General features: G+C 41.0%; 1 protein-coding gene across 1 annotated transcript in view; it reads left to right on the forward strand.

Annotated features, from left to right (window-relative positions):
- The window catches only part of TRIM66 (tripartite motif containing 66), a 51,656-nt gene that overhangs the window by 25,152 nt on the left and 11,757 nt on the right, over nucleotides 1-14,747 (forward strand). Inside the window, exons 9-11 of the mRNA XM_075712724.1 lie at nucleotides 201-1,090; nucleotides 2,095-2,256; nucleotides 14,455-14,727. Coding sequence (XP_075568839.1) covers nucleotides 201-1,090; nucleotides 2,095-2,256; nucleotides 14,455-14,727 — 1,325 coding nt within the window. The remainder of the gene's footprint in view (nucleotides 1-200; nucleotides 1,091-2,094; nucleotides 2,257-14,454; nucleotides 14,728-14,747) is intronic.

Consider the following 14,747-nt stretch of genomic DNA (forward strand, 5'->3'; position numbering starts at 1 on the left):
AGTGGGAGTTTGGTGTGATTTTAAATCACTGAAAAATCTTGAAAAATTTGTCTTGAATGTATGTTGAAGGACTGTTTGGATAGGATATTTGAATATCTTTTATATTTGAAATGAAGACAAGGAAATGGCCATCGTTCACAGTTTTTATTGTGTAAGTTTGTCAAGATCATAGGAGGGAGTAAATCTGCTGTTTTTTCCAGGAGGTTTCACTATGGAAGGTGGACACATTTCTCACTCAGATGTACTACTCGGTGGAAATGTGCAAGGATTACAGACCTCCTTGTATCATGGGCACTGTTCACCAGCATCACAGCTGGAGCCTGTGAATAGCCAGCCACATCAGTTTCCACCTGCAGTTCAGTGTCCTGTGCCTGTGTGTTGCTCGCACTGCCTCAGTGTACCTCACCCAAGCAAAGCTCAGCCTTCTTACCAAGACATAAACTGCCATCAGAATTTTCAACAACCTCCCAAACTGCATCAGCAGTATTTTCCTCTGCAGTACAGCATACAGCAACATGACAAAGAGCAGAGGGGTGTCCCCCAGCCTATGAAGCTAACACAGTCTGAGCTGGAACAGCAGTTGCGGTCAGAGCCAGAGAATGTGTCCGTGAGGATGGGAAAGCACTTACCATCCCAGCAGCTGCAGCAGACTGCACCCCTGGGTTATGCTGTTGTATCACATGAGGCTCAGCAAGTTCACATGAGCCATCCACAGCCATTCCGCACACAGGCTTCTTTGCAGACATCAACTGTGCAAGTGCAACTTGGTCATCTCCAGAAGATAAAATCTAACCACTTGCAGCAGCCACCACAGCAGCAGCAGCTGCCACCAGCATCACCACCATCAGATCAGAATGAGAACACCCACACACAAGTCATCCAGCAGAGCCTGGACATAATGCACCACCAGTTTGAACTGGAGGAGATGAAAAAGGATTTGGAGCTTCTTCTGCAGGCCCAAGGACAGTCCAGCTTGCAGCTGAACCAAGCCAAGCCACCTCAGCATGTTCAACAGACCATAGTTGGTCAAATCAACTACATAGTGAGGCAGCCAGCCCCAGTTCAGCAACAAATCCAAGATGAAGCACAAGTAAGTTCTCTGAAAGTTCTTTCCTATTGTGTTTAGTCAATGTAAGCTCAGAAATGGGAGACACCTTTGAGATTTCATGTAGTTGGTTGAACTTGCTGTTGTTGTCTGTGTTTGTATTCAGCAGAGGCTTTATGCCTCATGCAGATTGGGCCATAATTTTCTGTAAAGTGCTGCAAACAATCTGGATCCCAAAGATTTGAATCTCTAAATAGACAACATAAGCAGCAGGTGAGGAGAATGAAAGCATCATCATTCCTCCTTTCTGAATAGGTAACTGGAGGACTGCAGTAGTCTCACTCTCCTTTTCAACTCCTTTTTACTGGAAACTTTAAGCCCCAAGTCCTTGAAAAAGATTCCCTTTTGATTCTGAATGATTAGTGAAAACAGAGTGAACACCTTTTTTCAGTCTGAGAGTTATTTCCCATTCTACTAGTAACTGCTCTTGCTACTGCATCGTATCCTTTAAGATTTTCATCAGTATTCATACATGCTGTTCTGTTACAGTTTTGTCAGCAGGGCTTATTTCTCCCCTTTCCCTCTGTTGGTAAGAATCCTGCTTTTGAAAAAGGCGCAGTGCTTGGTGGTGAGCATCCAAACTGCAGGGCAGATAAGGTGCACAATAAGGTGGCTTTGAAACTCATTCAAAACAGTGGGGATTGCAGTGGAAAGGTGGCTGGGACATCCCATTGTGTAAATTCTGTGGAGTTGCCACCTTCAATAGCTCTCAAAGTGGCTTACCTGTAGGGGCAGACTGCAGGCTTTTGGAATAGCTGTACATTTCAGCAGCTTTATTGATTTTTTTTTTTTTTTTTTAAATTCATTAATGTTTGAGAGAAATCGCTCTGTATTCATTTATCTCTCTACTTAGGGTTACTTTGAACATCTTTGTTGTTTTAGAGTTGTTCCAGTCTTGTCATATTGTGTATGCTGTGAGTTGATGTGTATTTGTTACCATTTTTCTTTCTGAGATTTTGAAAACACAAATTATTAATTGTGATTTGTAGGTCTGTGAGAGTTCGACTGAACTTGATGCACAGAAGCCTGTAATTCCCCTTGACAAAAGTGGTGGTCCCTCCCTGTCACAGTCACTAGATGAAGAAGCTAGTGTCAGCAGTCACTCCCCTGAGAGCATATTGCAACAACCAGCTTTCCATCCAGTGAGAAAGGTATAAAGAACTTTTTAAAAAAAATGTATTTTAAAGGGAAAACATGATTTGATAATATTGAATATAATATGGCATTGGAATTTGCAGTCAGGTTGAAAAAATTAAAATACAGTAGAAGTTGACAAAATGGCTTGTAAATCTTGGAAGACAGTCATAGCCTAACCTAGTGTGCATCTCCCAGTAAGATGCCTATACACTGTGCTGTAGCCAGGATCAGCAACTGTTCTATAAGCTGGTAGTGGTTAGATCTGTCTGGTGTGATTGTTAAGCATGAACTGGTGAATAAATAAAAGACCTATTTCTTCACTAGGTAAATTCTGTCCAGTCCCTACCTGTAGGGGTTTAACTATCTGAATTTGCTATCTGTCATACTGGCAGCAGTTAATTTGGAAGAAAAAAAAAAAAAAAAAAAGAGTCAGAGATTCTGATGAAATTAGGCCTGAGAAACATCCTTCAAAATAGTTGCCCTGGCAATAACAACACTAATTATCACTGAAGAGGTGGTGTCTGTAAGGGTTATAATTCTGTTGTACTCATTCTCCTTGTTCGTGTATAAGCAGAAAAATAAGAGATTTCTGTATGTCTAGAATATTTCAGCACATAATAGATCCAGGCTTTGATCCTTCCACCTACTGGGAGGCCCTAACTGTTGAAGAAGCAGCATAAACAAAACCAGGAGGGCTCATCTTTATCGGTAGATCCTTGCTGGCTCTGGATATCACCTGTGCAATTGAGGCAGAGAAGCTGCCTTTTACCTCTCCACACAGTTTGTTTAAAACACTCCAAACAGCACTTCATATTCTGGTTGCTCAAATCCATTTTGTACTTCTGTGCATGACTCACGTTGTGTACCATGTAGAAGTCTTTCATGGATATTTTTTCTTGGAATCTGTGTGTAGAGTATTTGTGGGAGAATTTGTCTTTCCTTACTAGGCTCCAAAAGGAAGTTATTTTATCGTTCTTTAGTATGTAGCTTTGTTGACCCAATGTATTGATGATGCAATACCCGTTCATAGAGTTGTTGGAGATCCTTTTGGGAATTGTAGAGACGCGGAAAGGTAATGATTACTGAGGGTCTGGAAGCAGCATGTAAATCAGATTTGCAAGCCACAAAGAAATCTGCAATTGCTAACTTAATCCTGTAGGTGTGATGGAATTTCTGATCAGGTTGATGGTATCACAACATTCTTGAATGATGCTCATTGGCTCTGAACTTTCACATGTGGAAACAGATCTCCCTTAGCCTCTCATGACAGAGCACTGGACTGGGGAAAGCTATGCAAATTTTCTAGGATAGGGCTACCTTTACTTTAGGATATGACTGTAAAAATTGAAGATGTGTATTTAAAGCCTGAGCAAGACCATGAACCTGAGAACGTACTTTTCTTGTTAATGCAGACACACCCTCAAAGTTATTTGTGAAAATGAATGGTGATGCTAACCAACTAGCTTTCAGAGGCTTTTTCTACATGCATGTTGAAGAAGCTGTCCTTTGTCTTCTGGATCTGTAAAGAACAGTTACTCCCAACAGCTTAAACAAGAAAAATCAGGAAGAGGGAAGAAAATGGAAGCAGATGTGCAAGAGAGAGACTAGTGTAGTCTGATGGGAAAAGGAGGAGGAAAAAAGGAAGAAGGGCTGATTTGTTGCTGTATAAGTTGAGAAGGTGGCAAGAGGAGGATACTTGTAGGAAAAAAAATCGAAATTTTTCTAATGGTGCTGAGAAGTGTATGCTCTTGTGCAGAAAGCACAGGTATGTCTGGTTTTTTACTTGTTTCCTGGTACCTGTGCAAGAAATGAGGACATTCAACAGCTAGAGTACCCCATCTTTGCTTGTATTTATCTCTTGTAATGAGCTGTTCGGGATGAAGCCATAATGTACTGACAGTTCTGGCAATGGCTAATTAGAAATGATGAAGGGAAACAGCACAGTAAGGAAACCCTTGAAATACAGTCTTCATGAATGCTGTTTAAAGATGTCTGACTGCTTTTGCTGACAGTTAGATTAAATCTAGGTTTAAACAGGAGATCAGTTCCTATTTAAGAATAAGGGGATGTGTCTATTCATTCTCATCTCTGTTTCACCTGATTAAATATTTTCACGCTCATCTGCAGACAAAAATTTCTGTACAGGTGTTTGTCCATTTACTTTAATATGGCCTGTATTCAGAACATTTAATCTCTCTCAAGTTCTTGGAGGACATGGAAAAAGTGAACGTGGAGAAGTCTAAAATACTGCACTTGGAAAATACGGTAGAGAAAATGGCTAGAGAAATCTTTTGCTACCTGGAGAAGAACTGTATTCTGCCTTTTGGAGAGTAATTGGTATTCGACTTCCTGGCCTTGTGTTGCAGTTCTGCTGAACCCTGACAGCCTTTTTTGTGCGCTGCATTCCTAGTGGAGTAGGTAATTCTCTGGCTGCTGAGATTCTTTCATTAAAGAGAAAGGAGTGTGAACCAGGTTGTAGCAAAAGTCAGAATCAACTGTTTAGTGGTATGTTTGCCAAGATCTGTCAAAAAATAAAAGCTTCCATTAGCCCAGTGGCTTCCTTTATTTTGGAGGGGGCAAGGCTTGATTGCTCATGTAATTAAGTGCCCGTGCATTAATTTTGAAACGTGTTTACAGTATGCATTTGATACTATTGACTGATAACTAGATGAATTGTCTGCATACAGGATCATATTTATGCGTGAAGCAATATAGAGCAGATGCTATTAATAGTTTGGGATCACAACATTACTCATAAACGGGGAAACCACAAGTACGTTATTCAGATCATCCCAGACAAGTGCTCGTGCAGCTGTTACACCATGGTGTGAGGCACTCACATGCCATGTGAGTGCCTTTAAGTTCAAAGAACGCCTCTTCAAGTTATTCTGATGAGTACTGTTTTCTGTCCCTCACATTTAAAGCTGGTGAGTGATAAGCAGAAGTAGAGAAGCAAGGATGCAGCACTTCATGCCCTTGTAAAATGTCTTTGTGTGTTACATTTCGCCATCTATCAGGACAAAAATTAAATGTAGCTTCACTGAGCAGAGTTTTGGCTTCCCAGTCATATAAAGCAGGGTTTTGTAGCTGGTGTCGATCAGAAACATTGGCATCAACGCTATTGCTGTCTTAAAGTTCAGAGTAATTCCTGTCTGTGCCCACCTGCTCAGCATGCGTGTGTATAGTATAGTCTCTAAACATGTAACTTCAGTTATGTGTGGGCTTGTTTTCATTTCTTTCACTGTTTTTGGAACATTAATGGTGATATTTTGTCAGTCTTTCTGTCTTCCTTTGTATTCCTCTAACTACTCTTTCCCTGTGAATTGAATTTTTTGTGCAGAATAAATGTTTCTGTACTTAGACCATTGATTGTTTGATACAAGTCAAGTACTGCACTTAGCATAACTTTGGGCTTGATTAGCAACTTTTAAGAATGCAACAGTAGAAATGGAAGTTTTCTGTCTATGTGCAAAATGGATATAATTTTCTCTTCACGGTCCCCTGTCGGTATACTTCACTCATGTAGCTGGGACCTCTGTTCTGGACTGTGGAGTTGTTCCATCTCCATGCCTGTCAAATAACCAGTCTCTCCAGTAAGAATGCCAGCAAGACAGAGGACAAATCTCAGAATAATTTTTGTGATACCTGCACTTTTGTTCTGGGGAATTGCGCCAAGCTCTAGCAAACAGATTTTATACAAGTGTCATGGTTTAGCCCCAGCCAGCAACTAAGTACCACACAGCTGCTCGCTCACTCCCCCTGCCCTGGTGGGATGGGGGAGAGAATCGGAAGAGTAAGAGTGAGAAACACTCCTGGGTTGAGATAAGAACAGTTTAATAGTTGAAATAAAATAAAGTAAAATAATAATAATAACAACAATATAATAATAATAGTAATAATAATATACAAAGCAAGTGATGCACAATGCAATTGTTCACCACCCGCCGACCGATACCCAGCCAGTTCCCGAGCAGCGATCACTGCTCCCTGGCCAACCCCCCCCAGTTTATATACTGAGCATGACGTCATATGGTATGGAATAGCCCTTTGGTCAGTTTGGATCAACTCTTCTGGCTGTGCCCTCTCCCAGTTTCTTGTGCACCTGGCAGAGCATGGGAAGCTGAAAAGTCCTTGACTAGCATAAGCAGTACTCAGCAACAAGTAAAAACATCAGTGTGTTATCAGCATTCTTCTTCTACTAAATCCAAAACACAGCACTATGCCAGCTATTAGGAAGAAAACTAACTCTATTCCAGCCGAAACCAGGACAACAAGCTATTGAATTGCTAAGTTGCAGTGTGAAGGAATGAGTACTCAATTAGATTAACAATTTTGCGGACCGGGTTACCAACCTTCTGCAATGATATGGTCCTCCTGTTGCTTTTACATAGTATGACATTGAGTTATTAATTTGCACATAGGACTGGAGAGGTCATCTATTCTGGAGCAGAGGAAAGAATAATAAGATGGTTTTGGCCTAATTGTGTTTTCAGGAGTAATAAAGGGCATAAAATCTCTGTTTTGCTTACATGTGCCTAATTGTCATTTGTGGCTGTGATGTGCAAGAGGTCTAAAGGCTGTACCTAGCATTTGAAGAAATGTCATAATTACTGTACATCTATAGCACAAATTTGTAGTTTGAGCCTCAGGTACTGCTGTAACAGTCATTGGTGGTGTTGCAGGGCCAGCTGGACATCTCTCCTCCTCTGACTTTGTAAGTGCACCCCTTTCTGTAGTTAGGAGCAGGGCCTTTGCTTCTGGAGGGCAGGATTCTTTGTCTTGTCCAGCTGTTGGGTTGGGTCCCGGGCAGTGGAACACTCTGCACCATCCCCACTCATCCTAAAAACCTAACTAGCTTGAGCACTCATGGTTGTGCCTTCTGGGACACTGATCAGTTGTGAGTAGATTGGACAGAGTTTGTCAAACTCAGGTTTGGTTATGTTCCTTAGCAACTTTTGAGGGTTTCTCCCCTTGAGCTATTATTTCACCTTCTGCTTAAAATAAATCTCTGAATATATCATGCACTGTATTAGTAAATTATTACTGAACAGCTGTATCCATTCATTTATAGCTGTAGCCAATAGCAGATGCTTAGGAAAGGGTATAAGAAACAGACAAATATAAACTGATCCTTTGATGATATGCTTCTGAAAACCAGCACTTTAGGGACTTTCCAAACTGAAGGCTGTACCCAGACAATTGTGTTTTGCAGCTCTTCATGGACCCTCCTCTGTGAATTTGTCTAATCCATTTTTGAGTCCATTTTAATACTATTGGTCTCCTCAGCATTCTGCAGCAACTGAGTTTTGCATTGCATGAGAAGTTCCTCTGTTTGCTTACTTTAAGTCTTTTGCCTGATAATTCAGTAGGACGCCTTCTAGTTCTTGTGTTAGGAAAACCAGTGAATAATCACTCTGTATTCACCACCTTCATAACAGCCGTATATTATAGGTCTATACTGAATTTCTTCTCAAACATTTCTTTTTGAAGATGAAACGTGATTGCTGGTCTCTCTAGTGTCTTGTTTTCATGGAAGCCATTCTATACTTTGGTCCTTTATATCTTTGGCCATTTTCCCTATCTTTTGTGGTTTTGATAAACCCTTTTTGAGACAGGGTGACCAGAAATAGTAATCAAGATGCAAGCACATGGAAATTTTGTATAGTGCTATAACACTGATTTTTGTATTGTTCTTTTTGATAAGTCCCAGCTTCTTAGTTCGAGAGCTCTGTTTGTCTCAAGCACCATAAAGTACCTGAAAGGGGGAAATCCTAGAACATATGCCATGCCATCCAAGGAGCACTCTTGAGAGCACTCTGAGAGAAGCTTCTGTATTATTCCAATTATATTTTGATTATATCTTTGACACAGTCTCCCATAATATTCTCCTTGGGAAGCTGGCAGCCCATGGCTTGGATGGGCGTACTCTTCGCTGTGTAAAAAAACTGGTTGGGTGGCCGAGCCCAGAGAGTAGTGGTAAATGGAGTTAAGTCCAGCTGGCGGCTGGTCACGAGCGGTGTTCCCCAGGGCTCTGTTTTGGGGCCAGCCTTGTTTAATATCTTTATCGATGATCTGGATGAGGGGATTGAGTGCGCCCTCAGTAAGTTTGCAGAAGACACCAAACTGGGTGGGAGTGTCGATCTGCTGGAGGGTAGGATGGCCCTGCAGAGGGACCTGGACAGGCTGGACCGATGGGCCGAGGCCAACTGTATGAGGTTCAACAAGACCAAGTGCTGGGTCCTGCACTTGGGTCACAACCACCCCATGCAATGCTACAGGCCTGGGGAAGAGTGGCTGGAAAACTACCTGGCAGAAAAGGACCTAGGGGTGTTGGTTGACAGCCAGCTGAACATGAGCCAGCATTGTGCCCAGGTGGCCAAGAAGGCCAACAGCATGCTGGCCTGTATCAGGAATAGTGTAGCCAGCAGGAGCAGGGAGGTGATTGTCCCCCTGTACTCGGCAGTGGTGAGGCCGGACCTGGAATACTGTGTCCAGTTTTGGGCCCCTCAATACAAGAAAGACATTGAGGTGCTGGAGCGTGTTCAGAGAAGGGCAACAAGGCTGGTGAAGGATCTGGAGCACAGGCCTTATGAAGAGCCGCTGAGGGAACTGGGGTCGTTTAGCCTGGAGAAGAGGAGGCTGAGGGGAGACCTTATCGCTCTCCACAACTACCTGAAAGGAGGTTGTAGTGAGGTGGGTGTTGGTCTCTTCTCCCACGTAGTTAGCGATAGGATGAGAGGAAATGGCCTCAAGCTGTGCCAGGGGAGATTTAGATTGGATATTAGGAAAAATTTCTTTATGGACAGGGTAGTCAAGCATTGGAACAGGCTGCCCAGAGATGTGGAGTCACCATCCCTGGAAGTGTTCAAAAAATGGTAGATGTGGCACTCTGGGACATGGTTTAGTCTAGTCTACCCTTGATTGGTTTAGGGTGGACTTGGTAGTGTAGGTTAATGGTTGGACTGGGTGATCTTAAAGGTCTTTTCCAACATAAATGACTCTATGATTCTATATGCAATGGTGGCATTTCATGCAAGACTAACATAGTGACAGTTCACAGTGGAACCTCTCAGCCTCTCCTGGGACTCGATGCATGTGAATTTCTAGACTCTAACATGCCAGTGCTGCTGTTACTACAGGATTATCAGAGAGAACAGTTGATCTTGGTCTGCTGTAGGTGGCATTCTTGGGTATTTTGCCCCAACACATTTGTCCTAAGCTTTATTAATGACAACTCTTCCAACTCGATGGCAAGTGCTTAACTAATGGTATTTTTTTTTTCTTTAAAAGCATGTGAAATTTGTGGGTGAGGAGTTGGGGGGCACAGCGCAGGTTTTATTTTTGTTAGTATTGCACTGAGAATGTTGTGATTACTTAGTAACTGAAGGTAATAATAATTTAATACCGGACCCTAGGACTTCAGATCTGTGCTTGGGACCACAGTGGGTTTGTTGCTGCTGTTTTTTTTCTAATCACTATTAATTTTAGGGGGATTAGAGGTGAAGGAAATAATTATAACAGCCTGAAATTTAGGGTCCTGCAAATTCCTAAAGTATCAGAGTATTTTTTGACTTTAAAGAATCGAGCTGCTTACAGCACAAATGCGTTCATGGTTAATGCAATTAGGTACATTTCCCAGAATGTTAATTTAATAAAACCTTTTCCTTTGACCTGGAAAAAAGGATAAATAAAACATGATGCTGCTTGCTTCATACAATCTCTTCCTCCTTCTGCTTTAAGCCAGCTCCGGTTTATTTGGACAAAATGTTAAGGAATATTTGGATTCTTTTTCTCATAAAAATGGAAAGGAAATCCTTTGGATTCTATTCTGAAATTGGGAAATACGAATAGGAAGCATGTGTAGACTGTGTTATCAGTGCTGCTGTGTGCGGTGAGTTAAACAACTGGATTGGAGTAGTACATTTGTTTAACCTCCTAGCATAATGAGCTGCCAGGGGGATTGCTCCACTTAATAGCAGCCGTTCATTACTCTGCAACCATTTGCAGCGTGTTATTTCTCTTATAGCAAAGAGAATTGGCGGTTCCTAGTTTTAGCTTTCTTTATCTGTGACACTTAATGTCAACAGCCTTGAGACTTTGCCAAAACAATCCTAACAAATCCTAATCCCAGTGTTTCAAGGTAAGTATTTGCTTCTCAGAATTCTTCTGTATTAGTGCTGCATGTTTACACTGGACCTTTTTAAATGCAACAGTGATCAAATATTTGAACTGAACAATATGTTTATTTTTTGTTCTCTGAAGGCACTTTGCATGTTCTTTCTTCTTACCTTTCACCACCATAGCTATGAAATTTGTGGTAGAAGGCATTTGGGGGTGGTGATGCTGCTGCCATTATATTATAAGGATCATCAGACCAAAATTAATTATGAGACAATGAGAATTCCATTTATAATGACACAGATGTAGTTTGATGCGCCAGGCTGTACATTAAAATGTCAAAAGTTTCAAAATTAACCTACAGCTGAAGCCACCCTCTACCCAAGAGCATAATTAATGCTTGTTGTTGTTCAAAGGGTGCAATGTAAAAGCAATAGAGCTTTTATAAAACAGAGATCAATTCTTTAAAGGCATCCCATTTGCAAAAACTAGCTGAACTGTCAAGGGAAAAGAGAAATTTTTGCTAATGGCAAAAGAAATGATTATTTTAGGGAGTGAATTAATAGGCTATTAATGAGCCTTGTTCCCAGTGCATTGTTCACTTCACACTTGACAGCAGCTCCATGGATCAGAATGGAATGTGTCTGTTCTTAACTGTGAGTTTTAATATTTTGCACTGAAAGATCATAATGTTGCTTCATCATTAAAATAACCACAAAATTAACTTTTGCCCCAAGGGAAAGACAGATGGCAGTTTGATGGCCTCATTATTCTTTTTTCTTTTTAACAAGAGTAAGGTTTGATATTGGCGTATATAATCTAAAAGATCTCTGAAGAAACTGATGCTAGCTAGAAGAGTAAAAAAGATATAACTATATAATGCAATTCAATTTCACCTTTCTAAAAATTTTAGTTATAACAAAGTCCTATGTGTGTGTCTATTTCTTTTTTTCTGCAGTAGGAGTCTTCCCAGTGACTACTCCTAGTAAGTAAACTTGTCTCACTGAAGCCAGGAGTAATCCTACCATTGTCTTAGCAGGCCTAACACTTTGCCTGCAGTGTATACAGTTACACACAGATGGGTCTTCACAGGGTCAGGTCTCAATATGTAATAGATGATGGCATGCTCTCGTAACATAAGTAAAGGAAGATGTGTGTAGTCATTAGAAGTGAATAGCCACAAGGTCTCCAGTTAACTTGCTATGCAGCTTTGGGTGGTGTGCCTACCACGTGTGTGCCTCAGCAGTCCATTTCCAATGGAGCACAGTGTTAGATAGTTCCTGTTGACTCAGACAGGAATTTGTAGATGCTTTGTGCTTTTGAGAATCTGGCTAAATAAATATTTAACTACCTCACAGGGACTTAATTAATGCTCACAATGGACTTTGAAATAAGGGGAAAAGGCAAGGCTGATTACAGTCCATCTGTCAGTTCAAGCATGAATTCTCCTTATTTGTTTTATTTTCTGTGATATAAGAACAATTCTTGTGTTTATTTTGTCATCTGAAAAAGGCTTGTGATAAAAAGAGTGATGGAATGAAAAGGAAAATGTGTACTCGATAGGCCACATTTGCATGTGCAGGAACCTGTCACAAGCAAATTATGACAGCAAATGAACTTTTTTGATCTTTGTGGACTTCGTTAGGATGTGAGACCATGAAAGCTGGATTCCTTTCTGACCTACATATATTCCTTTGGTTTGAAACCTGAGCATTCTTAGGAATGGTCTATCAGACAGAGTATATGGAAAATTGTGCCTCCACCAATGCATTTCCTCATTTGCTGTGTTCTAGTTTTCAGCTCAAATGTAAGGTAGGAAGAATGTGTTTGACTAGTTCCAGCTGGTTCCAAGAAGTTACTATAGCTCAGACAGCTTACATTCAGGGACATTCATTTGCCTTAAATGGAGGAAAATGGCCAATACTCTGGCTGCAGAGACCCAGTACTCTCTGGGGTGCCTTCTACATGAAAGGACTGTTTAAAACAGACTTACTAGAGCACTGTGTGGTAGAATGGCACAAACCTTCCCTAGCACTGCAGAAGAGCTGGCCTCTTTCCATCTTAAATGGAGGCTATTTTGTCTCATTGAATATAAGTGGTCACTGTTCAGGCAAAGCTCCTACTGCAGCATCTATTGTAAATTGAGGAAAAGGAAATTAAATTACATCCTTAGGTGGAAATTAATGTCTGTAGGCAGAGTGTTCCCTTAGCACATTGGTGATACACATTGCAAGCAGAGGAATTCAAGACTGACTTCTTCGATATTATGTAGGATTTACACAGGCACAAGTGATTGCTCAATCTAGGCTACTGTCTACCACTGTTGGATTAAGATGGACAAAGGTATTGTTGTGGCTTAGCCCCAGCCAGCAACTAAGCACCACGCAGCTGCTCGCTCACTCCCCCTACCCCGATGGGATGGGGGAGAGAAGTGGAGGAGTAAGAGTGAGAAACACTCCTGGGTTGAGATAAGAACAGTTTAATAGTTGAAATAAAATAAAGTAAAATAATAATAATAACAACAATATAATAATAATAGTAATAATAATATACAAAGCAAGTGATGCACAATGCAATTGTTCACCACCCGCCGACCGATACCCAGCCAGTTCCCGAGCAGCAATCGCTGCTCCCTGGCCAACCCCCCCCAGTTTATATACTGAGCATGACGTCATATGGTATGGAATAGCCCTTTGGGCAGTTTGGATCAACTCTTCTGGCTGTGCCCCCACACACACACTTTTCTTGTGCACCTGGCAGAGCATGGGAAGCTGAAAAGTCCTTGACTAGCATAAGCAGTACTCAGCAACAAGTAAAAACATCAGTGTGTTATCAACATTCTTCTTCTACTAAATCCAAAACACAGCACTATGCCAGCTATTAGGAAGAAAATTAACTCTATCCCAGCCGAAACCAGGACAGGTATCAAAATCCAAAATGGAGTAACAGTTGAGAAAAATACTAATTAAATCTGGGAAGTGGGTGCTGTCACAGATTCACTGCTAAGTCACAGGCCCCTAGCAGAAAAATAAGTATAACAATGGAATTAAGCTCTAATTCAGATGCAGTCAACACATTTCTTTTGATTTATATGACAATGAGTGCTACTTCCTGTATTGTAGTCAAATGAAAAGGATTTATTCAGTCAATTATCAAGGGTGAAACACCAATGAACTATGATGAAATAAATGGAAAATTTCATATTCAAATGACACAGATCTGCATATTTCTTAGGACTGCTTATATTTGCTTCATATGGACACTAGAAGTCCTGATTTCAGTACAGTCATACATTCCTGGATGTAAGGAAGCTCAAAGAAGTCACCTAGAGGGATGGATTTGCTTTGTTTTGCCTAACAGTATTTCTGTGGTTTTCACAGTGAGAAGTCATGAGACAGTAGAAAATGCATGTTGCTAAAACTATTTCAGAGACTTTGGTAAATATTCCCTTTCTTTGGAAACTAGACATGTACATCCTTTCCTCATTAGTACATGTAGGATGTTTCTGGATTTACACCATGATATTTAAAGGGCAAGTGCCTCAGGTTTTAATGGGACAGACTCACTAACTAGCATAAAGATTTCAGCATCATTAACAGTAACAACAGTTTCATCCACTTGTGTCAGATCTGAGTCTTACTTCCTCTGAATCTTTCTGAATAAAGTGGTCTGATGATTTTTTAATAAAATGATAAAATTTCTGATCTGAATCTTATTTCTTCTGGAATAACAACAGAAACTAGTAGAGTCTGTATCTACTAAATCGTACAATATTCTACATGTTTAGATTTCCCATTCATTGTAGGGAGTTAAGAATCAGGATCCATTGAACTGATCAAAGGAAGACATTTTTTGTAAATCACAGAAGAGTAATCTAGGTGTCTCCTTTTCCAGTTTTGAGTTTTAATGGTGGCAACTCTAAAGCTTTTGGAAATGGTAGAAGATTACAATAGATACTTTCAAGCCCTCGTGACACAAGTGGTTGATTACGTTAGCTGAAACAGAGTATCTCATCCATTATAGAAAGAACAGTAGCATTTTGCTGCTGAAAAGCTTATTAATGTATTGAGTTATTTTGTTTTTTCTTTTCCCAGTGTTTGGCATCCTTAAGCACTGTGGACTTTTCGAACAGTTTAGAAATGGAATTACCTTCAACAAGGTTATCTAGCTCGGCTGATCCACAGATGCAAGGTGCAGCTGCTGTAACGCTTGACCCATCCCCGAACGCCCTTTGTGAGTGTGATACTCCACCCGAGTCAGTGCCCAGCTACAGCTTGGTGTTGGGTAGGGCTCCAAGCGACCTGAGCCCTGGGGCTGCCTCTGGCCTCGCATCAAGTGATGCACTCCAGAGCAGCACTAAGTGCAAGGTAGGAATCGCTCAAACTAC

The sequence above is a fragment of the Pelecanus crispus genome, chromosome 6 (genome assembly GCF_030463565.1).
Source record: "Pelecanus crispus isolate bPelCri1 chromosome 6, bPelCri1.pri, whole genome shotgun sequence".
In the NCBI taxonomy this organism is placed as follows: domain Eukaryota; kingdom Metazoa; phylum Chordata; class Aves; order Pelecaniformes; family Pelecanidae; genus Pelecanus; species Pelecanus crispus.